The sequence below is a fragment of the Manis javanica genome, chromosome 10 (genome assembly GCF_040802235.1).
Source record: "Manis javanica isolate MJ-LG chromosome 10, MJ_LKY, whole genome shotgun sequence".
Taxonomy (NCBI): Eukaryota; Metazoa; Chordata; class Mammalia; order Pholidota; family Manidae; genus Manis; species Manis javanica.
The window spans coordinates 86358379-86383357 of record NC_133165.1 but is presented as its reverse complement, the minus strand read 5'-3'; the positions used below and the strand labels follow the sequence as shown (position 1 = coordinate 86383357).

The following is a 24979-nucleotide window of genomic DNA, read 5'->3' as shown; positions in this document are numbered from 1 at the left end:
TGACCAGATTCAGGGACAATTTATTTAGTAAGATTACTTCATGGATGGTGATATGGTCTCCCATCAGGAGGCATTTAATGCCTGGTTGTCTCTCTGTAAAATCAGTGGGCCACTGAAAATCAGTGCAATCCATTAACACTTGCAAAATGGGGGTATCTAATTCTAACATTCCTTTTTATTTATTTTTTTCTATAAGAAGAAGCTTCTCTCATCTACTCTATGGTACAATTATATAGGAAATCCAAAATACATTTTTACTAGTTTTCAAAATAATGTATGGGTTATTAGTATTCTCCTCCAAGGGTGACCAGTTAGTTAATTTTTAAAGTGACCCTGTGAACTCATGGATTTTTATCACATTTGGTATGTTCAGTCTATTGCAGTTATTACCCTTACTGATTGATGCTCACCTTGTCCTGTTGTTGGCAAAGGCTCCTGAGGCCTTTTGACACAATCCTAGTTGTCTTTGAGTGCCTTTTAGTAGAAAATGGTGTTCTGAGAGACCACAATCTAGGTGCTAATAACACTCATTACTACTAGCTGATCATTTTTTCTAGGACTTTTGGGTAGACAGAGCTAGAAAATAAAAATTTAAAGGTTTAAAGGCATTTAAAGATAAAAATACATCCCACATTGTTGTTGATACTTCTGGTTCAAATTCAGGACTATGTGATTTTTACTTAACTTCTGATTTACAGCTGTATCTCCTTTCATGCCTGACAAGAATCCCAGTTCTCAGTCACACTGAGAGTGATGGACTAAGTTCACGTAATTTCTCATTTGTTTTATTTCACAATACATAACAGTCTCAGAATAACACCAACCCTATAACCAATAATAAGAACTAACAAGCAGTTTAATATCTTTTAAAATTCTTTTTGTCCTTTGCGCATATATGACACTAAGCACATTCAGTCAGTTTATTATATTTTAGAGTTACTTGGAATGGTTGCTCTTGGAATAGTTATGCCTCAACTTGGCATTGTTTTCTTTTGTTTTTGATTCCTGGGAATTGCTTAAACATTTAAAAATTTTGTTTTAATATTATATAATCTATTGAGAAAATAAGTTATATTCAAAGAAGTTTAATTTCTGTCCCTGCCTCCTGTACCCTATTCTCTCCCTTTTCTGTAAATAACTATTTTAAAAAGTGTTTTATGGCTTATTCTTCCTTTATGTGGTTCTAAGTAAAAGCAACTGCTGATATTCTAACACCATACTTAGATAAAGGCTAGTAAATTATACATTTTTCCCTACCTTGCTTTTAAAGCTTAATGTATCTTGGACATTATTCCATGGTAGTAGTTATATGAAATTTTAAATGTCTATAAACTGAATTCATAAAAAAAAAAATAAGACATTTGACGATTTCATCTGCTTCCCTAAAAGGGTATTTATTCAAATTGACCTCAGAAACTTTTTTTGGAGTCTTCTCACTGGGAATATTGATTGCCTTATATTCATGGTTGCCTTATTTGGGAGCATAGATGATAGCTGCAAAATAGTAAAAGTAGAACAGTAAACTGGAAATCTGAGCAGGATCTAGAAGCACAGTAAGGATTTGGTGTGCTGGGGAGCTGGCACATTAGGTGAGAGGACAGCATGAGCAAAGGCATGAAGGTGGGAATGTGCCCGGCACCCAGGGGTCAGTGAGCCTGGCTGGCGCTGTTGATTTGGTAAGCGAAATAGATTGGCAGGAAGATCAGGTAAGATTTTTTGGAAATAATTCAGGGTCTTGATAAGGTAGGTGCCATTATATTAATTCTTTCAACAATGATATATTGAGCACCTATCATGTGAAAAGTCTGTGCAGGGTGCTGGGGAAACAGTAGTGAGGAAGACAGATACTGTCTCTCTCTTAAGGAGCAGAGACATTTCATTACTAAGGAGAACAGTGTTCTATGAGGGCATATAAATGGGGGAACCTAGCTTAGTTCAGTAGGGGGGTAGTCAGGGAAGGCTACCAAGGAAGTGCACTGAAGCTGAGGTCTATGGGTTGGTGAATAAGTACTAGCTGCTGGTGGTGGAGGTAGGGGTAGCTGGGAGAAGGTGATAGTTCTAGGCAGAGGGAGCAGCACTCAGGGAAGAAAGTGAGTAGGTTCCAGAACTGAAAAAAATGTCTAGTATGATTGAAAGCGCTGAACAGTGTGGGATAGAGTGGATGAGATGAGAGTGAATTCAAGGGAAATTGCAAAGGAGCTCTTGATAAGAAAAAGGAACGATTTGCCTGAAGGCATGTAATAGCACTCAGTACCTGTGGAATGGATGAGTAAATAAGTTTGAAATTTCAAATGTGGGCTAAGAAATGATGGTGTCATGGGTAAGATAAGTGAGCACAGGGTGCTAGTTTTAGAAAGATTAGTTTCATTTTAGACACATGGATCTTGGGGTTGACATTCCAGTGGCTTGTCCCATACTGAGCCATACAGTGTTGGGCTCCTGTTTAAATTGTAATACTAAAATGAGGGAAACAAAAGGTAGGGTGCTTTCCTTGGGAATTCTGGTTAGAGGAAGATGAGCTTTAGGATGAGATAGAGGAGACATGGTCAGAGGAGCAGGATGGAGATGTTCTAGGGCAGATAGGTAGGTAAACAGGCTCAATTGCTGCATAGAGGGCAAGTTTACACCAAATGAGTCAGGTGGTTGACTTCCTGGGATGCCAGCACGTTCTGTAGGTGTATAGGTGGGGTAGGGGAGGTGGAAAAGGCAGGAGATCTGCAGTCACAGACCTGAGCTCAATGCTCCCTCTGCCAAAATTTCCCACATTTGTGACTTATTAATGGTGACTAATAATCACACAATACTTAGTGTTCTCTGAGTCTCAGGCTGCTTATTTATGAAATGAGAAAGAATGGCTGCCACCATTTGCATCTCAAAGTTATTGTGAGGTTCAAGTGAAAAATACGCATAAACCATTGTGGTTCCCCTGCAAGGGTTGCATAAAAGGTCTGGCACACACCCCGTACTTAGAGGAATGTTTGAATGAGTGTGGGCATTACAATGGTTACTTATGTTTCAACAGAGACCAGATGAAGAAGCTGTGGTGGACCAGGGTGGGACCAGTACAGTTCTTAACATTCACTATGAGAAAGAAGAGTTGGAAGGTAAGAGCTGTTCGACTGCATGATGGGAAAATAAATGAGAGCAGCCTGGTGTGGGAGGAATAGTTTTGCCATCAGGAGACCTAGGGATGGGTCCTTACTCTTTCTCACTAGCTATAAGACCTTGGGGGAAAAAAATCACCTAGTTTCCCTAAGCCTCAATGTCCTTGTCTATTAAATAACGGTAGGGGAATAATACCTTGCTGTTAGGATCTGATGGGCGGCTTGTGAGACAGCGCTCTGAGAACTGCAAGTCCAGTATAAGTATTAATAAATGTCCCTGAAAATGTGAATTACCCAGATCAGTTTATTGATTCTTTACAACTGTCTACAAATGTAAGTATATACAAAATTTTAAAGGAAATAAAGTACAAGTAGTTTAAAAAATTCAGTGGGTCTGTACAACCCTAGTTTTCCCCCATTTCCAATGTTTGCTCTTCTCATTTCTGCCTGGTGTCTTCATCCACACAAGAAAAGAGAAAACACGTACACACCTTTAACATGTTCTTAAAAGAGTTCATAGCACAGAGTTGTATAAAAACCCAACTGAAGTGGAAGGGGAAGAAGAGCCGTTTTTATTGACTGGCACTGATTGGTTTGCCCTGTAACAATGGCCGTTCTTCCTTTCTGTCCTGCCTTGCCCTCTGCTCCCCTCACGACCATTGTGTGGTGTCCTTCAGCTTTCCTTTGTCCCATAAGGGTTTAGTTTCCTGATAAGTGACGATGGTCAGTTTTATTAGAGAAGGGCTCAAGTCCAGGACAGCTTTAATGAGAACCCACATTTGGCTCAAAAGCCTTTGTGGAATTTCTGCAGCATCCCCTGCAATGTTGAAGGCTATGATACAGCAACTTTCTAATGACTGAGACGGCATGTGAAATGTTCTCTCTGTACTGCTTGTTCCTGTGACATTTTTTCCATCAAAGTTGTATCCCTAGAGAAAACTTGTCCTTTGGATGGGGAGAGCAAAAGCTGTGGATAGAGGTTGACTCAGCCTCTGGGTCTGTTACCATGAGAACTTATGTGGGTGGCTCTGGGGGGGTCAGTGGAGTTTGGATATATCAAGGTCAAGTTTTACAAATTATTTTGACCAGATGGAAGAAGAGCCAGTGTGGGTTTCAGCAACTGGAAGAAAGTGGGAGAAGGAAAGGGTGTGGAGGCAGGAGGCTGACATTTGTTATGTGTTAGCCATTGGATTAGGCACTTTGCACAAGTTGTCTTTTTTATCTTTACACGCCCAGGCTGGTAGGTATCATCTCTATTTTACATGTGGAGAAATTGCTCAGGGTCAGTTAGCCTAATAGCAGGTAAGACTGGGATGGAATTCTGCTCTGTCTGCTCTGTCACACTGCCTATAGGGAACGACAGTCTGTAGTACTAACCACCCAACCAGAATACCTTGCTCCTTTTATGACATAAACATCGTATTTTTTTTAATGACATAAGAATTTTTTATGACATAAACATCGTACAAATATTTTATCATACCGCACCGCTCCTCCTCCTGCCTAGTAATCCTGTTACTTCCCCACCGTCTTGTTGCACTGTGGGGCACTGTTGCTCTCGGTTTCATTGTCTGCACCCCCTAGACCTTTGCCCTCAGCAAGGAGGTAACTGTTTCTGAACAGTCTTGTCTACTTGGGAGTAGGATAATAAACCTGAGCAAACTCTGTTTTGAGAACTGGGTTCCACTCACAGAGGTCAGCTGAGTAATTGGCAGTAGGAGCATCCTATCATGATGACATCATCTCTTCCTTATACACTTTCCATTTTGTTGTGAAAGATCGCCATCTATGATGATGTTATTACTAGGGGATAGGGTACTGGGAAGTGGTCTTTTTTACATAGACCTTCTTGAATACTAGAATCCTATTAATGTTAGCACTTTTTTAAAAAGCACTACAGGTGCCTTTCGGTTTCCGTTCCTGGCCCATGTGAGAGACAGGCCGCTGAGATGAGCGCGATCCAACCTGGGGAGAGCCTTCTGGCTTTAAGTCAACAGGAAGAACTAGAGGATCTGCCAAAAGATTACCCCTTGAGCAACAGTGGAGATGAGAGGGACGTTGATGGAGAGAGAAAGCATCAAAAGCTTCTGGAAGCAATCAGCTCCCCTAATGGAAAGAATAGGTGGAAACTGGCTGAGAGATCTGAGGCCATTCTGAAGGTATCAGAGTTCAGTGTCAGTTCTGAAGGATCAGGAGAAAAGCTAGTCCTCTCAGATCTGCTTGAACCTGTTAAAACTACGTGCTCATTGGCCACTGTGAAAAAGCAACTAAATAGAGTCAAATCAAAGAAGACTGTGAAGTTACCCCTTAACAAAGAAGAGGTTGAGCAGATCCACAGAGAAGTGGCGTTCAATAAAACCTCACAAGCCCTCTCCAAATGGGATCCCATTGTTCTAAAGAACCGGCAAGTACAGCAGCTCATTTTTCCCCTGAAGAGGGAGCAGTCAGCCTTTGCTCCCATTGAACATGTGCTCAGTGGCTGGAAGGCAAGAACTCCCCTGGAGCAGGAAATTTTTTATTTCCTCTATAAGAATAAGCAGCCAGTGACAGACCCTTTACTGACTCCCATGGCAAAAGCTTCTCTCAAAGCCATGAGCCTAGAAGAGGCCAAGATACGCAGAGCAGAACTTCAGAGGGCCCGAGCCCTGCAGTCCTACTATGAGGCCAGGGCTCGAAAAGAGAAGAAAATCAAAAGTAAAAAGTATCACAAAGTTCTGAAGAAAGAAAAGGCTAAGAAAGCCCTAAAAGAGTTTGAGAAGCTGCAGAAGGTCAATCCTACTGCAGCACTGAAAGAACTGGAAAAAATCGAAAAGGCCAGAATGATGGAACGAATGAGCCTTAAGCACCAGAACAGTGGGAAATGGGCAAAGTCAAAGGCAATCATGGCCAAATATGACCTGGAGGCTCGCCAGGCTATGCAGGAACAATTGGCCAGGAACAAAGAACTGACACAGAAGCTCCAGGCAGCTTCCCAGAGTGAGGAAGAGGAGGGAGATGTGGAGGAAGAGGGTGAACTCCTTGTCCCTGATGCAGTGAATGAAGTACAGATGAATGCAGACAGAGGGAACCCTTGGATGTGCAGGAATTACTCCAGTGAAGTTAAAGAGCACATAATGGAGAAAGACCCTGAAAAACTTCCAGAGCCTGTGGCCACCGAGACTTCTGAAAGTGAAGAAGAAGAAAGACCCCTGGCAGAGGAAGAAATTTTGTTAAAAGAATTAGAGGAAAGGCGATTGCTTAGAAAAATGTCTGGGCTCAACCAGAACGCGAAGCTGGAGGGCAGACGAGAAACAGCAGATTCTAGCAGCCAGGAGGTGCTGTCACAGAAACTCAGCAAGGAAAACCATCAATCCAGGAAGCAAAAAGTGAATTCAATTCTGCTGGTTCAGAGAGAGGAACCTATCAAGGAAGAAGAGCCCCTGTTGTTCCAGAGGCCAGAGAGAGCACAGACTCTGGAAGAGCTAGAAGAGCTGAGTGAAGAAGGGTGTTTTCAAAATAAGGAGCTTCCCAGACCTGTGTTACAAGGAGAGTGGATACAGAGGAACCCAAATAATCAGCCTGATGCCCCCAAAGAGAAGAAAAGGCAGGAGCAAATGATTGAACTGCAGAACCTCCTTACCACAAAGTCTCCTTCTGTGAAGTCTTTGGCATTTCCAACGACAACAGAGGAGTTGGAAGACGAAGAGGAGAGAGCTCAAAAGCAGCTGATAAAGGAAGCTTTTGCTGGGGATGATGTCATCAGAGACTTCTTGAAAGAGAAGAGGGAAGCTGTGGAGGCGAGTAAGTCAAAGGACGTGGACCTGACTCTGCCTGGCTGGGGTGAGTGGGGTGGGGTGGGCCTAAAGCCCAGTGCCAAGAAGAGACTCCGGTTTCTCATTCAAACCCCTGAGGGTCCTCTAAGAAAAGACAAAAATTTGCCAAATGTGATTTTCAATGAGAAGCGAAACATCCACTCAGCAGCTCATCAGGTGTGTGTGATTCCGTACCCATTCACCCACCATCAACAATTTGAAAGGACCATCCAGACCCCTATAGGAACTACATGGAACACCCAGAGGGCCTTCCAAAAGCTGACTATGCCCAAGGTTGTCATCAAGCCAGGCCATATCATTAAGCCTATAAAAGCAGAAGATGTGGGCTACCAGTCTTCCTCAAGGTCAGACCTCTATGTCATACAGAGGAATCCAAAACAACTCTCCATACGTCACAAAAAACAGCTGAAGAAAAACTCTATAGATTGAGTTGCTTAAGGAGTCACATCTTGGTGCCCAGAACCAGGCACACCAACTGCTCTTCCATTGACCTGGTTTTATTCCAAGCTGCAGGACAAATTCCAAAACTGGCTTAGCACACTGTGGATGTAGTTACAGCACATTTTAAAAGTAAAGGCATTTTTAACTATTTAAAAAAAAAAAAAGCACTACAGGCAAATGGAGGGCAAATGGTGCCCACTCCTCAGGCCTGTGTGGTTCTGGAGCAACCTTGGAGAGAAGAGGAGCTGGGATTTGCTGTAGGGTTGACCACGCCGTGGGCCCCACCCCGACTCCCTCTGAGGCCAGCCTGAGGACTCAGTGAGCCTGCACTCAGGGTGGTGGTGTCTCTTGAAGATGTAGAATAAAATCAGTCCCACTTTGGTGCAAAACAGAAGTAAATTGTGTTCTTATTCAATATGTATGCTGTGATACAGTCTCTGTGGCTGCGATGAAGTCTTCTTTCCCCTTTATTCCATAACCTCTATTCCATGTGACTTAAACCATTCCTTCACTCGTTTACAGAACTATGTCAGAGATTTAGTCTCTGGACATTGTTCAAGACTCGTAAATATGGGTCTTTCTGCATAAGTTAATTTCATCAGTAGGAGAAGGTGCATTAAACCATAACGTTGCTTTTTTTTACATATGGGAAGCCTCAAAAGCAAACACTGGAATAGATTTCCAGAGATAAATGCACGAAGAGCAAAAGCCTACACTGTGCTTCAGTGGACTCTCAGTCCCAGAGGAACATGGAGCAGTTGCTTTGGGTAGAGAAATGGCTTTTTCCATTTTTTCTGGCAGTTCATTATTCCTGATTAACTACTAGACTTATGAATCCTAAGTTTAATGCCTCCTAATAAATTTTTAATAAAGTTAAGAGCCATTTAATTTTATTTGTAAGTTAAAAAAGAAAAGGCTTGCATCCACCCCACGTTAGACTCCCCACTGCAGTCACTGACTTTGAGGCAGCCTGTAGCCCAGGGGAGTGGAACGCTGTCGTATATGCTAATGAGCTCTGTGTGCAAGCCTGACAAATAGTGTGTCTGGAGTGCACTTTGTGTTAGGCTCAGTCTCTTGCTGTGGGCTAGGTCCCACCTATGAAATCTGTCCTGCTGTACAAGATTCAGTCCCAGTTCACTAATGATTGCTCTCTGTATGTGTAAATATCCCTATTTTTAGAGATATATATGAATGTTACAATGTTACATGTTTCCCATAAGCTTTACTAGATGAATAATTATATTTGCACAAAGAAAGCCCCCAAAGGGTAGGTTTGACAATGACTGGAAAGAATGAGGAATTGTTGGGGAGAGGCGGAGTTTGGATGGGCTGGTAGGTAGACGAAGGGGACAGAGACTCTGTGGTTGGAAAAGCAGTTGAATGGCCAGCAAAGTGACCAAAGATTAATTCAGTTAAGTCACCGGACTGCCAGACTCCTGTTAGAGGGACTAGATTTCATTGGTGCTATGTTCATTTCCTAGTATCCATTTGTTTGTTTTCTTTTCTGCTGATTTCACTCAGAAAATCCAAATCTCTGCTTCAGAGTCCCTAGCCTAGGAACTGATGCCTAACTTTCTGACAGTCACTTGGTCCTTCTTAGCTCTGACCCCTGCTGGGGCTTGTTTTCATTTCTTCCTGTCTCTGGTGTTTCCTAAAGGCCGGCACTGTGCTTGTAAGGGCTTATACAGCAAAACAAATTGGAACAGAATGGAACCTGTCCCCTATTGGCAGAGTCACCCCGAAGGAAGGGAAGGATCAGTAATCTTCCCAGCTGGTATAATGCTGAACTGTTTCAGAACCAACTCGCAACTGGTGCTGAGTAAAAGCACTATATGCTCTTAAGATACGGCATGATTAAAGAATTAAAGTACATTTGAAACCTTAACAAAAAAGGTGTTGGCTAGTGTTTGTGAGAACTGATTGAACTAAAAACAACCTCTAAGAGAAGGAAGAATCTTTCTTCTCTAAGATTTAAACTTTACCTTACTACCAACAGAGCCTTCAAAGACATCTGAAGGATGTCTTCCCCTTATGCCTCAGGTCTGCTTAGTCACAATTTAGATTCTAAGCAAAATCATGTATTATTCACTCAACAAGTGTTCACTGAGCCCCTTCTATAGTCCCTTTTTGAGCAGTAAGTAAGGATAGTGAGAACAATCGAATCATAGTGTTTTTCTTCAAAGAATAACCTTGCCTGAGCCTTCCCTAGGACTTGGACAGTAGACCCTGGACTAGGCCTGAGAAATGATTTAGTCTAACCTCTTTGTTTTACTTTAACAGTGACAATGAGTGAATTAACCAAGAAAATGAGATCTAATAATGTTTCAATATCTAATCACTGCCCTCCTCAATTTCTCTTTGGAATGTAATTAAAATTAAATAATACTAGAAATGTTAGTATTCAGCAGGAGTCCAGTGGAAATATTTGGTAGGTACTTACGGAGAAGTGGAGGTCCTAGCCTGGCCAGTAACCCTCTGGGGGATTTGCCAGGAAGAGGAAGCACATGGTTGGGATGGCTCTGCTGAAGGACTGAAAGCCACTCCTCAGGGAAGCTGTTCTTCATCTAAGTCCCGCTCTACCTAGATACACCTGATTTCACAAAGCCTCAGTCACTATTTTAGGGGCTGGTTGAAGTGGTTCCCTAGAATCTAATAATGCTTTTCACAGCCCACTGGTTCTTTGTGATCTGCCCCTTCCTATCTTTCTGACCCTCTCGCCTTCCTTTCCCATCCACCTTCACCTTGCTCTGGCCTAATGGCTGTCTGTCACCTTGGAACCAGCCCTGCACATTTCCACTGTAGGGCCTGTGCACTTGATCTTCCCACACCCTGGAATGCTCTTCTCCTAGGTCTTCTCATGGCCTCTCCTTGGTACTCCATGTCCCTTCTAATCTGAGCTAAAGTCTCCCTTCTCCATCCTACTCTCTTCCCCAGACCCTCTAGCACTTTGCCATATTTTTCTCATAGTAATTATCAAGATTTGAAATAATATGTTTTTGTTTTCAGAATGTCTGTCTCCCCCATACAGAATATGTATCTTGAGGACATGGACTTTGTGCTGATAAAATTATCCCCAGCCCTTGGGACAAGACCTGGCACAATTAGGTGATGGCTGCCTGGGCTAATCTCAGTGGTGTACTACAGGAACCCAATTAACATACTGGAGTGGAAAATTATTAGTTAGCAATGGTATTTTATTAAGATGGCATTCAATTTAGTCATTTTCATATTTTATAGTTTTCATTGACACTGTCAGAGGTTTGGAAATCCACATCTTAGCAGATGACCTCTCTGGCTCTGTTTCTGTTTTGATGAAGTTACAAGGTGATTATATTCTGTTCAGATATCTGTCAAAAATGTGCACAAGTCAACACAGGATCACCCTAAAACAGGATGAGAGCAAGAGATGTGACTCTATCAGATACCACATATTTTATTCTCCTGTCTCTCAGCACTCTAACAAATCTCTGATCACCTTCTCCTTTAATCCTTACTGTTTCTTTTTTATTTTGCTTTATCACTTTGGAATTTGGAAGACAAGGGAGGACAAAGAAAAGGAGAGAGCAAGAGAGAAAGGAATGTGAGAACAGCACCCCAGGACACTGTAGCCCCATTTGGAAGTGGAGCACTATGAAGGAATACCCAAAGAAGAAGTTGAGCATAGTCTTAGGAAACCCTGTTGCTGTGAAAAGAAGATGAAGAGTTGGTAACTCTTTATATAAAGTCCCCTTTTCCAGGAATTCTTCCTGGATTAAACTTCCTATTTTCAGCTTGACTAGCACCTTCTCAATCCTCTCATGCCTTGTTCAGTATTTCATCCACCACAAACACATTGGCTGTGCTTACACCTTTGTTTTGTGGCCCCTTTCCTATCAGAAGCCCTCTTGGGTCAGCCCTCCTTGTGTACTGCTAAGGAGGTCCTCAGGGGTTATGTTCCTGAGGGAGGCACTCCATTTTCTGAACATTTGTGGAGGGACGACCACATATAAAACACTGTGCTTTGTTATGTGAAAGATTCCAAGAGGAAAGAGGTCTGACCTGGGACCTTGAGGAGCTTGCCAGTAAACAGTGGGAGGTAAGACTGGTAGCTGCTTCACTTTAATGCAAGGCTTAAAATAAGTGCATAAGAGAATGCTAGCCAAGGGCTCCAGGGGTTTAGAGGAAGGAGGCAGCACATCTGCTTGGGGAGAGCAGAAATAACACCAAGCAGGAAGGTGCATTTATAATGAATCTTGGAGGTATACGCCAAGCCAGTGTTGAGAAAGCACTGGTGCATTTGTGGACTAGCGCGGTTCAGTTCAGAGAGAGAGAAGAGTGTGAGATGATGTTGAGTGTGGCAGTGGAGGCTGTGAGGGGAGATGGAGCTAAAACCAGGCTGTTCTGTTGCTGGGGTAGGTGAGGAAGGTGTACATCTCTGGATTTTCCCCCCAGAATGTTTACTCATTGTGAACATGTGTGTGGGTCCACTTTTCTCTTGAGCTGATCACTCAGTTCATTTAGAAGTCTTTCCCTTTATTTCCCTATTGAATATGTAAATGTCCTAGATGAAGAAAAGATGAGAAAGGCTGGGGCCTGAGCTGCTGGAGTACAGAGGGTCCTGACTGCACAGGAGTGAGCTGTGATCAGAGCAGGGCTTCAGGAGGATTTGTTTGTAGGAGTGAATTAGTTTGGGAGGTGGGAAGGAGGCCCCTGCTGTTGTCAAAATGGAAGAAGGAAAAGGCCTGACATCCCCAATCTATGGGATATAGGACTGAGGGGCAAGGAGTTGAGATGGAAATCTAGGGTGACTTTGAGGCATCAAGCTTGGAGAGCATGGGGAGGCCGTGAACAGGAACCTGGAAAACATGATTTGAGATGGAGGATGCTAAGTTTGCTTTGGGACATATTGAATCACTATAGATAAATATTTGGGGGTCATTTGTAGAAGTGAACTTTGAAATTAGAAGAGTAGATATCCCTAAAAAAGAGAAGGAAAGGGCCAAGGTTAGAAGCCTGGGAAGTGTTCCCTTGGTGGACTGTGGAGGGGATGGAGAAGCACAGCCACAGGAGTGCAAGTAATACAGGGAGGCAGTGGTACAGGAGCTAAGGGCGCCCAGAGTGCCAAGGGGAGGAAGTGGTCAAGGGGCCCGGGCTCTGCATGGCACATGGTGGGCTCTCGAGAATCGAACTGAGGTTTAAGATGATGGAGATTTGGCAGTTAAGTGGTTCTTGGTGTCCCCGGTGAGGACAGTGTCGGTGGCCAGTGGCCATATGCAGAGGTTATGGAACAAGTTGATGGTGAGCGAAGAGAGCTAGGCTAGTAGATTGTTCCTGAAAGTGGTTTGATGGAGAAGGGAAGAGAGACTTGAAATCAGGAAAGGATGGGTGGTAAGGAGAGACTGAAGGTAACCACTGGAATAGGACTCCAGAGGGCTGGGAGGCCATGTTTGTCAGCCTGTAGGGAGGAGGCACTGGGGCAGGAAAGCAAGCCAGGCTGAGGCGGAGAGAGTTCACAGGAGAGCCCAAGTCTTCCTAGTAAAATAGGAAGCGAGGTCACTGGCTCGGAGGGAGGAAATGTGGGCAGGGCTGTGGGTCTGAGAACAGCGGCTAAGACTGGAACAGCTCCCATGGTGGAAGATGTGGGGAGAGTCTGCCTGAGGCCTAGAGTGCTGAGCAGCAGTAACCAGCAGTAATGGGGTCAGACCGAGGCTCTGCGCACCAGGAGTGGGAGCGTCACAAAGCCCTTGGTTCTGGGCTCTAGGCTTGGCAGGAAGGCAAGTGCAGCCAGGTGGAGGTGAGAGATGCCTAGAAGTGAGAAGCAGACAAAATAAGTTTATAGAAGGAAAGGAGGAATTAGAGGGGAAAGCTATTGGATCGTTTATGGTTTCATGTTCCCTCTCTTTTGTGCAATATTTAATATTTCTCCATATAACTCCAGCCTCATGCTCCTAATGATTTGTTACTAGCCTTTCACTACTATTCTAGATTTTGTATTCTACAATGCAGAAAAAAAATGGAAACTGATCCTGGAATGTATTGACTGCTAAAATTTATTTAAGGCATTGCTTTCAGCATTTACATACATTACCTTATTTACTGCTCACAAAAACCCTCTGGGTTTAAATAATAAACTTCTGGTATTCTTTTTTGAAGAAAATCAAAAAGAGATTAGGCAACTTGTTCAGGGTCACATAAGGAATGATCAAATTAAGTTTTGGACCCAGGCAGGTTGACTTAACCACTTTCTGAACCACCTCCTTGCTAAGAGATGCTGCAATTATCATAGCATGACTGTATTGATTTTTTTCAATCATTCAGTCAAGTTGTAGTAACAACTAGCCTCTGTATTGGCTAGTTTGGAAATCATATTCATCCACACTAATTCCTTTAGTTTTAACAACACTTCTGGGAGATTTACAGCCACATGCAGGATGAAGGAGAACTTCAACTCCAAGATCTCTATGTCTTTAGTTCTGGGAGTCTTTAAAAGTTTTGTCATTCTAGAGTTGTGACCAAGCCAAACAACTGTAATCTTTTTTTTCCTTTCTCTTAAACATGCTAGACTCCTTTTACTAAAGGAGCTCTCACCATAGACCGTCTGCTTCCTTCTAGGCCATAGAACTCTGTACGTGGGGGTTCGGATGCCCCTGGGCCGGCAGAGCCACCGCCATCACCGGACCCATGGCCAGAAGCACCGGAGACGAGGGCGGGGCAAAGGCGCCAGCCAGGGGGAGGAGGGCTCGGAGGCCCTGGCGCATGGTAACACTCTTAGGAGGGAGGGCAGGTGTCCACGGCTTGGAGCCTGGTGAGGCCGAGGGAGTGTGTGATGGACATGTTGCAGGTGGTCTTGATTCTCTAGCCCTTCTGTAGCATTTTTAGAGCTAGCATCTAAGAAGAAGGAATGTCTCTGGGAATCAAATATCTCTTTCTAAAAGACATTTGAAAAACAATCAGTACTGTAAAAGTCATTTGCTAGAGAATTAGCCATTCCTTTGATCAAATTCATCAGATTTCCAGTTTCTTGTGGGTTTTCTTCAAGAGATCTTAGTTAATAATTTTTTCCTCCCATGAAACCACTTCTGCAGAATAGCTTTTTTTTTCTGGGAATAAAGACATTTTTTTGATCCGTGTTTAGAATTGTCTGCTATATGTTCCTGAAATTAGAAGGCCCCCAAATGTTGCTAAGTATGACAGGACGTGGTTTCTGTTCTAAGCTGTGACAGGGAGCAGACCTTTCTCTGTGTTGATTTTCCAGATACACCATCTCAGCGTGTTCAGTTCATTCTTGGCACTGAGGAAGACGAAGAGCATGTGCCTCATGAGCTGTTCACAGAGCTGGATGAGATCTGTGTGAAAGAGGGAGAAGATGCCGAGTGGAAGGAGACAGCCAGGTGAGGCCCTGAAAAAGCCTGGGTCCGAGGTTTGCTTGCATAGGCAAATGTGTACCATCCCACAAGTGGCAGGCTGCTTGCCTCTTATTTTTTCATCAGAGATGTGAGGACTGACGTTTGAGTCTTTGCTAGGAAGTCTTTGTGTTGTATCTCTAGTAACTTCTCTGCCAACTGACATTGAGCCTGGGATTGGGGACAGGAGCACAGAACCTTTAGGGGGTACTTTCTTATTTGTTTAGGCCCCAGAGTAGTTTCATGGGCTCTTTTGTTACTATGGCAGGCTTAGAAAATGCCTGACAGGACCACCTTGGTTTGGACCTACCCTGGCAGACGTAGCATAGGTCCAGACTCTTCCTGCAGGCAAACCAAGGGGCCATTTGGACTTTCATTCACTGAAAGTTCCAGAATTTTTGAGATACCCTTATGGACAATCTAATTGCAGGGAACCCTTGGGATTATAGCCAGGCTGACAGTAGCTTCCAGGGGTAGTTGTAGAGTGACTCTGCTTGTTGGAGGTTCAAACGCCAGAAAAGCCCTCAGTATCTAATGTCCCTCTAATAACTGACCAAGGAGCTTTTTGGATAAAAGCCAGCATGCCTGAGCCTCAGGGAAGAAGGCAAGATAGGTAACTAGCAGACAGTGGCTCCAGCTCTCATTGGAACAGCTCTTCCTGGAGGCCTGCTATATCCGTGGATGTTTTCTATGGGTAGAGAGGATAAACAAGCCAGTCGATCTGATACCAAGTAAAAAGGCAATTAGTCTTATTATTCTGTCTTTGCATGTTTCTGAACGTCATACAGGTAGCCTTTAAAAAAAAGAACAATATTACCATTTTATTAATGTGATTTGTCTGTATCCAAATGATATAGATTAAGCTTTTTAAATTGCACATGTAATACATATTCATTATGGAAAATTAGAAAATAAAAGCAGAAAGAAAATAAAAATTATGTAAAATCCTACTACCCCAGGGATAATGTAACATTTGGTTCCTTACACATGTGTGTATTTGTATTTTTAAAAATTTTCTTTAAATAAAAATGGAATCAAACTAAAGTCAGTTTTGCACTGTTTTATAACCTGCTTTTTAAACTTACCAATGTACCGTGCCATACAGATTTGATTATAATGTTTAATATAACTATTCAGATATCTTAGTGGCTTACATTAAAAATTCTCTTTTAAAAATTCCTCATTTTCTGTCTTTGGCATCTAGTTGTTTGTAATGCTTTCAGGTGGCTGAAGTTTGAAGAAGATGTTGAGGATGGAGGAGAACGCTGGAGCAAGCCTTATGTGGCAACTCTTTCATTGCACAGTCTCTTTGAGCTGAGGAGCTGCCTTATTAATGGAACAGTCCTTCTGGATATGCGTGCAAATAGCATAGAAGAAATTTCAGGTAAGATTAGGTGAGGGAAAATAGAGGAACATTGTAAATTGATGTGTGGTGTAGAGCAAAGTGTAAGGTGGCTATGTGTCCTTAAGTAAGTCACTTAACCTTCCTGAGCTTAATGTCCTCAGCTGCAGGATGGGTTTAAAATTAAGAAACTACTCTACCTGTTTCACAGGCTTATTATGGGATTCAAATGATGTGGTGTTTAGTCTTCCATTTGGCCGTTCAGTCAACAAACATTTATTTTGTGTCTATTTACGCTTGATAATGTTCTGGGGATAGGGGAATAAAGACACACAGTTCCTACTCTCAAGGAGCTCTCTTGGTAGTGGGATAAATAGCCACAGAACAATTAAAACAAGTCCAACGGAGATGTGTTTTGGTAGTGATCAGAGAATACTGGAAGTTTGTGCAGAGAAAAAGGAGCTATAGTTAAAGAAAGATTTAAAAAATATAGCAGCTAGGGAAGACTTGTAAGAAATTGAACTGAAGTATTCCCAGTTTTCAGCAACATGTGAAGGAAATGTCTGATAGCGTTTCCTGGTATGGTTAAGTTATATGTTTTGGGAATGGAGTTTGAGAAATACTTGGGAGCAGGTAAGCATATTTTCCCCTCAGCTTGGCTTTGTGTGGCCGGATAGGTTAAATGAAGATTTCTCCAAACTTTTCTCCAACTCAAGTATCCAAGTAATTCTCTCTCTTGGGTCACATAGGAATCTGGGGGTGGTGATGGTTAGCACTGACAGGATCCTGTGTCCCCTCCGAAGGGGAAAGTTATTCCTTGTTTCTTCGGCTTCCAGTTTCTGGTGGCTCCAGGACTCCTTAGCTCATGGCTGCATAACTCCAACCTGCCCCTGTCTCAGGTGAACTTCTCAACCAATCTCTTCTATAAGAATACCTGTCAGTGTCATCCAGGATGCTCTCATCTTGAGATCCTTAACTTAATTGCATGTGCAAAGACCCTTTTTACAAAAAAGGTCACATTCACTGGTTCTGGGGGATCAGTACATAGATGTGTGTACTGGGGAGGCACCATTCAACCCATACAGAAGACATGAGGAGAGGAAGTTCCAATTCATCAGTGTCAGATGCTGCAGAGGTCAGGTTATGTAAGGACTAGACACAGCCATCAAATTGGCAACTGGTAGGTTATTGATGATTTAAGCAAAGACAATTTTATTAAGGTAGTCAAATTGTAGGGGGCTGAGGAATTTTTCATTTGAGAACTTAAAGTGATAGGAGTGAGAGGGAGAGAGGAGGCAGTGGATAAAGGGAGACCTGTGGTGAACATCTTCTTCTCTTTTTTTTCAAGATGAAGGATCCCGAAGCATGTTTATAATATGGGAGCAAGGAACCGATCAATGTAAAGAGTAAAGATAAACATAGATCTTTGGCTTGAATGTTCAAATTGGATTTTCTTTTATTTTTTCTAGCATTTGGATAGTCATGGATGGAGTTGCAGTTGAGAATTGGTTGCAGTTTTAGGGAGGCTTGGGGAGGTGTGTAGGATTGAAACTGCCATGGTTCTTCACATTCAGTACCTCCGTTCAAAATTCGATGTATTTATGTTAGTGATAAAGATAGGTAAACTCTATCATGTGTTAACTGTGAATCAGCACTTTATATATTATCTCATTAATTTTCTAAGGTGGATGATAATATTCATTACATATTACAGATGAGGAAACTGAGGTTCAGAGAGGTTATGTAACTTGCCCAAGATCACACAGCTAGAAGGTAGTAGAAGTGGGGTGGAATGTGGACCTATAGCTCTAGCACCCATACTGTTAACTGCTGTGCTGACTGCCTCTCCATAGCAGGTGCTGGGATTTCCCCTCAACTCTGCTGGGCTTGACAGCTTAAAGGTTCATGCTTTGTGGTAGCTGGCTTTGGTGTTTAGTTAACTTCATTATTCTTTTAGGTTCCACCTGTAAGTAGTCATTTATTCCTCTTGACAATAGTTATAGTTCCTCTTGACAATCACAGCAATATTAAAACCTTGGAGGAAGGGAATATAGAGGAACTTTGGCAAATGACGGAACAAAATGGGTAATAATGTGGGCTTTTGAGTCAGTCTGGGTTTGAATCTCAGCTCTGCAACTTACTAGAAGTGAGACCTAGGGGAATTTTGTAATGTTTGGACCCCAGTTTCCTGATCTGTAAAGTTATAATACAACGTACTTCTCAGAGTTTTTATAAGGATTAGACTCGATAATCTATGTAAAATTCAGAGTATGGTTCCTAGCACATATTAAGTGTTTAATAGCTTCTATTTCTAATAATAGTGATTTGTTACATGAATAAAGTATAACTTGTCATAGCTACTATTATCAAATAGCTCTGCCAGCCACTGGAAAGGAAACTGTACCTCAATGACCCTGGTGGAACTGCTTCCTTCTACTCCTTGCTCCTCACCTGAAATTGGCCTCTTTCTTTGGCCCTCAGTTTGAGTGTTCATATTCTTTTTCCAGATCTGATCCTAGACCAGCAAGAACTGTTCAGTGACCTGACTGACAGCATGAGGGTTAAAGTTCGGGAAGCCCTTCTCAAAAAGCATCATCATCAGAATGAAAAGAAGAGAAATAACCTCATTCCCATTGTTCGCTCCTTTGCTGAGGCTGGCAAGAAGCAATCTGATCCACATTCCATGGATAAAAATGGTCAGATTATTAAGAACTACTGTTTTCTCTTTTATTAGTAAGATATTTAGGAATTAGTTAGAGATGCTAAGTCACTAGAGGGTAGGGTAGCATTTGTCTAACATGCTTTCATGCTGGCATAAACAGTACATTTTGGTGATTGGCAAGATGGATGGCTGGGGCTGGTGACCATCTCTTTCTTGTGGCACTTCGGATTCATGCCTCAGGTAGATCTCAGTGGGCCCATGGTGATAGGTTTGTGCCCCAGAGTGGCCTCAGAATTGATGTAGCTTTGGGGAGATAGTCCCATACACTGGGGATAATTTGAGACCAGAGAAGGCCAAATGGAGCTTTTTAGGAGTAAATAAATATCTTAGATAAGGGAGGCAAAATACTATAGTACTAAGAGTTCCAGGCTTAAAATCCTGGCTTCACTAGCCAAGTGTGTGGCCTTGGGCAACCTCACAAACCCCTTTATATCCCACTTTCTCCTCTGTAAAATAAGGGTAATAGTAGGATCTGCTTCATAAGTTATTATGAGACTCCAATAAATTAATCCATGTAAAGCCTTTAGCCAGGTGCATGGTGGGTTGTAAACACTCATGAATATAGGCATCTATATTGGTCTCCTTGTCCCCACATTTCCTGAATCATAGTGTGCAGGATTTCTGCCTGGGAATTGGTATATTTGAAAAGTTCTCCATAGGCATCTCTAATAGGCACTCATAGTTAAGGATTAATAGAGGTAGAAAAGAGGGTCACATATGTGTTCTAGAAGGAGGTGCAGAAATAGTAAGCCCTGTGTCCTCCATTACCCCTTGCTGGCAGGTAAGGGGATGGGCATGTGTGAGTCCTGGCTTCATAATCATCTTAACGTCTTCTCTGTGGGCTCTGCAGGAGGTGGCCATGCCGGTGGGTGATGGATGGGGTGTATTAGGAGGAGGAAAGGGCAGACACTCAGAGAATTGTTTGCTTTTCTCCAAGTAGGTCAAACTGTGTCTCCTCAATCCGTTCCAACTACAAATCTTGAAGTAAAAAATGGAGTGAATTGTGAACACAGTCCCGTGGATTTAAGCAAGGTGAGCAGAGACATGGGAAGCTGACTTACAGGCCTACGAATATATCTAGTGGAACCCAGAGTCCAATTGCTGAAAGCTGGGTAAGTTTTGGTATTTGAACACCCTTTCTCCAAGACCAGAGCCCCTTCTGCAGGAAGGAGGCCCATCTGCTTATGTCTTCTCCCTTCTTCTCCAGCCTGCATGGGGCTGACTCCTTAGTTTGTTCCAGTGGGTTCAACGTGCTGAAACTGAGACTAGCCACTGATAATCCTCCCTGACACAGCCTTCCTGATTTCTCAGAATTATTTTTTAGTACTTGCTCTTCAGCAACTCTTTCTTATTATGTCCAAGGGTTTTGCTAAACCACAGTTTTGCTACTGTCTCCTAAAACTACTTCATGCTTGAAACTCTTTCTGGGGACCATGCCTTCGGTACCCACAGCCTTCCACAGCAGCTGTGCCTACCACGGTTTGTGTTCCGAGCCTCATCGCCCTGCCTCCGGCCTCTCCTCTCTCTGGTCTGTCCTTGACACTCTCTAAAACACAGTGTCATGTCACTGCTTTGCTCATGAGCTCCCTGTTTTGTTTAGAAAACCTGAAATTCTGGAAAAGCATTTTAGAATGGAAAAAAATTGACCTAGAACTTCAAAAATATTCTTCTTTGAGGAAGCATGGTAATGGAATTCAAATCAGAGTGCCTGGATTTAAATTCTCTCTTAAAAGCTCTGTTGTCCTAGGCAAGTCAACTTCCTCTCCCTGGGTTCTCAAGTCACTTCATTTTTCAAAATAAAGAAGATGTAGTATATCCACCTTACAGTTACTGTAAGGAGCAAATGAGATAGTGTGAGAAAACATTTGCAATCATGAAATGACATATGAATGTATGGTATGAGGAGGGTGACAGATGTTTGAGTTGATGGCTTCCAACCTGTCAGAGGGTTTTTCTGGACTTTCAGGTGGACCTTCATTTCATGAAAAAAATCCCCACTGGAGCAGAGGCTTCAAACGTCCTGGTGGGAGAGGTGGATACCCTGGACCGCCCCATTGTCGCCTTCGTGAGGCTGTCCCCAGCTGTCCTTCTCTCAGGCCTCACGGAAGTGCCCATCCCAACACGGTAAAGACAGAGACTGCAAAACTCAGGTCATTCTGTCTAAAGTACAGGTTTTTGTGAGCTCTGGTGGAGGAAACCAGCTAATTCCAAAATTTAGGATTAATTAGCTTTGGGAATCCTGTTTGAAATTCAGCAGTGATCTTACTGGGGTATATCTGATTAACCTCCATGCAGAATTCTAAGACTGTTAAGGTTAGGACTACGCAGTACCTGAAGCCTTGGAAAAGCATTCACGTGGCATAGCAAAGGCTAATGACTCATTGTGCTGGGAAGCCTAATCCTACTGTCCCAGTTCTGTAGAGCCACATCCTAGAGAAACATCTCTGAGCAAAGACATTGACGTCTCTTTTCACAGTTCTGGCAGGATCTGTATGTTTGCAAATATATCTACATTTGTTCAAAAGACTATTCATGTACTCTGAAGGTAGTGATTCAGGTGATTCAGAGCCCCATTAATCACAGAGTATTCAGATGTCCAGAACACAATTTAGACTCCTTTACTGGGCTTGATCATTTCAACTTCTTTATCCCTCTTCTCTCCCCATCATTTTCTTATTAGAGCAATGAATGAGGTTCAGCTAACCTTGAATTTGCACTACAATGCCATGTTTTAGAAAAGCATCCTTTCTATAGCAAGGGATTGTGTCCATGGAGACCCTGGGAATAATAACCACATTATTGAATGGAATCATACACATAGCTTCCAAAGCTTGTAGTGGAGCTGTTGGGTTAAGGTGACTCATATTGCTCCATCATTAGACTATTTCCTTTTATTAAAGGTACCGTGATGACTTCTGTTTGATAGGAGAGAGAAATGTTCTTGCTGTTGAGAGAGAAGTAAGATGCTACTTCTTTGTTTACTTACATGATTTCATCTTCTGTGTGTATTGCCAGATTTTTATTTATCCTATTGGGTCCAGTAGGGAAAGGTCAGCAGTACCATGAGATTGGCAGATCCATGGCCACCATCATGACAGATGAGGTATGCACCCCTTCTGCTTTCCTCATTCACCCTATAAATATGTCTTGAGTATTTACTCTGTGTCAGGCCCTGTGCTGGTTGTTGGGGATGAAATAATTACAACTGCGATGTCTGCTGAGAAACAGTTCAGGTCATTTCTCTGAACGCCTATTGTGGGAGGACCAAGCCTGCTGGGGGACATTTTTTCCTATGTCATCTCTCCCTTTTTGAGTAATCAGGTTGCAGAGAAATCATTTTTGAGGAAGCATCTTAGGAAAATTATTATTGTCAATTAGGATACCTAAAGAGAAAGATATTAAGGCTGAAAGGCTGACAACTTTCTAGAGAAGATAGTTAATTAAATGCATCCAAGCTATTTCCATAAAGAACTCTCACTCCTGTTCTACATAAATGATACCAGTTTGTGTAAGGGTCAGAGTTATGAGCTTGGGCACTGTGATGTGCCAGACAACCAGACGTTTGTTTACCACGGTGCTGAGCCCCCACTGCATACCAGAGTGCCGACTGCTCTACTCATGTAAGCTGCAAAGCACGGCTTTTAAAGCACATGCCTTAGCAGCCAGAGGGACATGGGGGCTGTGTTTTACTAGCTCTTTAATTGGGAGGCCTTTTTCATTGGCCCATTTAACTGGGAGGACCTTCATTAATAATTCCCTCCAGCTTTTCCAACTGTTAAGATCAGGAAAACTTTCCCATGCATCTTGCCTTTTGTTTCATCCTTTGAGGAAATAACAGAATTATACCACTTTAGAGTCATGTCATCTCTTCTTATGCTAATAGACATATATTTAGTGCTTTTAGATCCATCTCAATGTCAGGGTCAGTTTTATCCTTCATCCTTGCACTTGTCTAAGTGCTAGAGTTATCCACCCTCAGATTCCCCTAACAGAGATGGAAATCAAGAGGTTATATCCATCCTTCACCTATCCATTGGTGATTGTTTTAAGTAAAGTTATTTTCACTTTCCTGAGGGTTTTTTCTTCTCTGTAGATTTTTCATGATGTGGCATATAAAGCTAAAGAACGAGATGATCTTCTGGCGGGGATTGATGAGTTCCTAGACCAGGTCACAGTGCTCCCTCCAGGGGAGTGGGACCCCTCCATTAGAATTGAACCACCCAAAAACGTCCCTTCCCAGGTAACGTATGCACATTAGGCAATGGTGGCTTAGCTCTACTTCCTGACTACATACCATGGACAAAGCAAAGGAAGGGCATGTGGATATGCTAAACATATCAAGACATGGCCCTGTTTCAGTGCACCTAGAATGTCAGAACACTAATAAAAAATGAATATGCAGTAATATAGTTTGGCTCTGGTGTGATGGGATCAGTCAGGATCTTTTGAAGGTTTGATGTGGAATGGCGGAGAGGAGAGGGGAGGACATTTCTTGAGAGGGTATCATAAATGAGGCCATTAAATGAAAAGAACAAGTTGTATAAAGAGAGCAAATAGAGGGCTCCATACTTTTTGAAAGGTTAAAGATAGGAAGGGAACTCCTACTGTGTGCTAGACAACTGGCCAGGAGCTTTACGTAAGCCCATTCAACCTTCCCAGCAACATCCAAAATAAGTATTATCCTTAATTTTGCAAATGAGGTATAAAAATATTTTCAAGTTTTTAAGGTAAAGTAATACTGTGCAGAGGCAGATTGAAACTGAAACTTAGGTCATATATGATGTGAAAGCCTCCATTTTTTCTGTTTCTGGGCAAAACAGAGTTAGGAATCAGGCACTAATGGAGAGGAGGAGAAATTATTTGTTGTGTTTTTTTTTTTTTCAATAAACTGTCCCAAATCAGTAAATGCATTTGAAAGCTACAAACAAACACCTGGGCACAGACTAAACAGCTGATTTTATTAATTTTTTATTCTTTGTTTAAAGGAGAAAAGGAAAATGCCTGGAGTTCCAAATGGAAATGTTTGCCACATAGAACAAGAACCACATGGGGGCCACAGTGGGCCAGAACTTCAGCGCACTGGGCGGTAAGTTCTGAGACATTTCACAGCTGATACCGCATGACTGGGCTCAAGTTGTGTAAAGGAATGAGTTATCCTCTTTGCTTTCAGCCTTCTTCTCTGTAGTATTTTTATTGGCCAGGAATGACTTTTCAAATGGAACCACTGACTATAAGTATTATGAATATATCAAATACTGTATTTATTCATTCAAGTTTCTCAGCCACCTGCCATGTTTTGCCTCACCTCCAGTCCTTCCCACACGTCACTCTCTCTGATTTTAGCACTCATGCCCTTCCTCATCTCTTGGCTAATGGCTACTTATCCTTTTGTCTCAGCTTAGGTGTCCCTTCCTTTGGAAAGCCTTCCAGGACTCTCTGTAGATGAACATTCCTGCTATATGGGGGCACAGCTTTCAGCTCTGCCCCCACTCGCCTGCCGCTTGCCCCACTCCCGTTACAGCCCTTGTTATGCTTTATTATTATTGCTTCACTTGTTGTCTTTCCTCCTGGAATTTTTGTTCTATAAGGGCAGGGACGCCATTATATCCTTAGCACCCAGCACAGTGCCCTGCACAGAGAAGGTGTTCAATATCTGATGAATTAATGAATACTTTTAAAAAGTATGTCTGTTCTGTAGCATGAATGGACTAGATATAGATAAATATTGAGTGATTATTTTAGGGAACTCCCACAGGATAGGAAAATAGGTACTATTTTAGGTGTGTGTGATCTCAGAATAGTTAATTTACTCTCTAGGTCAAGATTTTAGGGACAGATGTCCAAGAAAGAGGTTGTCTAGGGTAGGTGAGGGAGGCAGGTCCCAGATTAGGAGGTTTTATTTGCCAGGTAGGAAGTAAAAGAGGATGATATTTTGGGTTGGAGTGACATTCAGACATGTCCCCCAGATTGTGGGAGAAGGTTGAGACTATGGTTCTGGCTCTGTAAGTTTTGCTTGTGTCTAAGAAGGATCTACTAGGCAGAGACTCTCGGAACAGGACTCAATTGTGAAAGAAGCTTTTCAATGTCCTCTGCTCCCTTGCTTTCACCTTATTTTTTTTCCTCCTTGCTTCAGGTTGCTTTCCTTATTTTTCTATCCTCAATTCTCTACCTGTGGA

The 24979-nt window shown here is 42.5% G+C and overlaps 1 protein-coding gene across 8 annotated transcripts in view; it reads left to right on the top strand.

The window, feature by feature from the left end:
- SLC4A8 (solute carrier family 4 member 8) overlaps positions 1-24979 on the top strand; it is a 96272-nt gene that overhangs the window by 35152 nt on the left and 36141 nt on the right. For 5 of the 8 annotated variants that reach the window (XR_005054154.2, XM_073213504.1, XM_073213507.1 and 2 more), the window contains 10 exons: positions 3023-3104; positions 13949-14095; positions 14592-14727; positions 15963-16123; positions 18589-18777; positions 19744-19835; positions 20770-20927; positions 21819-21906; positions 22897-23043; positions 23789-23889. Coding sequence is in view for 7 of the 8 variants with exons in the window: in XM_073213507.1 (XP_073069608.1) it covers positions 3023-3104; positions 13949-14095; positions 14592-14727; positions 15963-16123; positions 18589-18777; positions 19744-19835; positions 20770-20927; positions 21819-21906; positions 22897-23043; positions 23789-23889 (1301 nt within the window). In the remaining variant the exon portion in view is untranslated. Of the gene's footprint in view, positions 1-3022; positions 3105-4996; positions 8027-13929; positions 14096-14591; positions 14728-15962; positions 16124-18588; positions 18778-19743; positions 19836-20769; positions 20928-21818; positions 21907-22896; positions 23044-23788; positions 23890-24979 lie in introns of those variants that run through there. The other 3 variants (XM_073213510.1, XM_073213508.1, XM_073213509.1) reach the window with 3 other exon arrangements.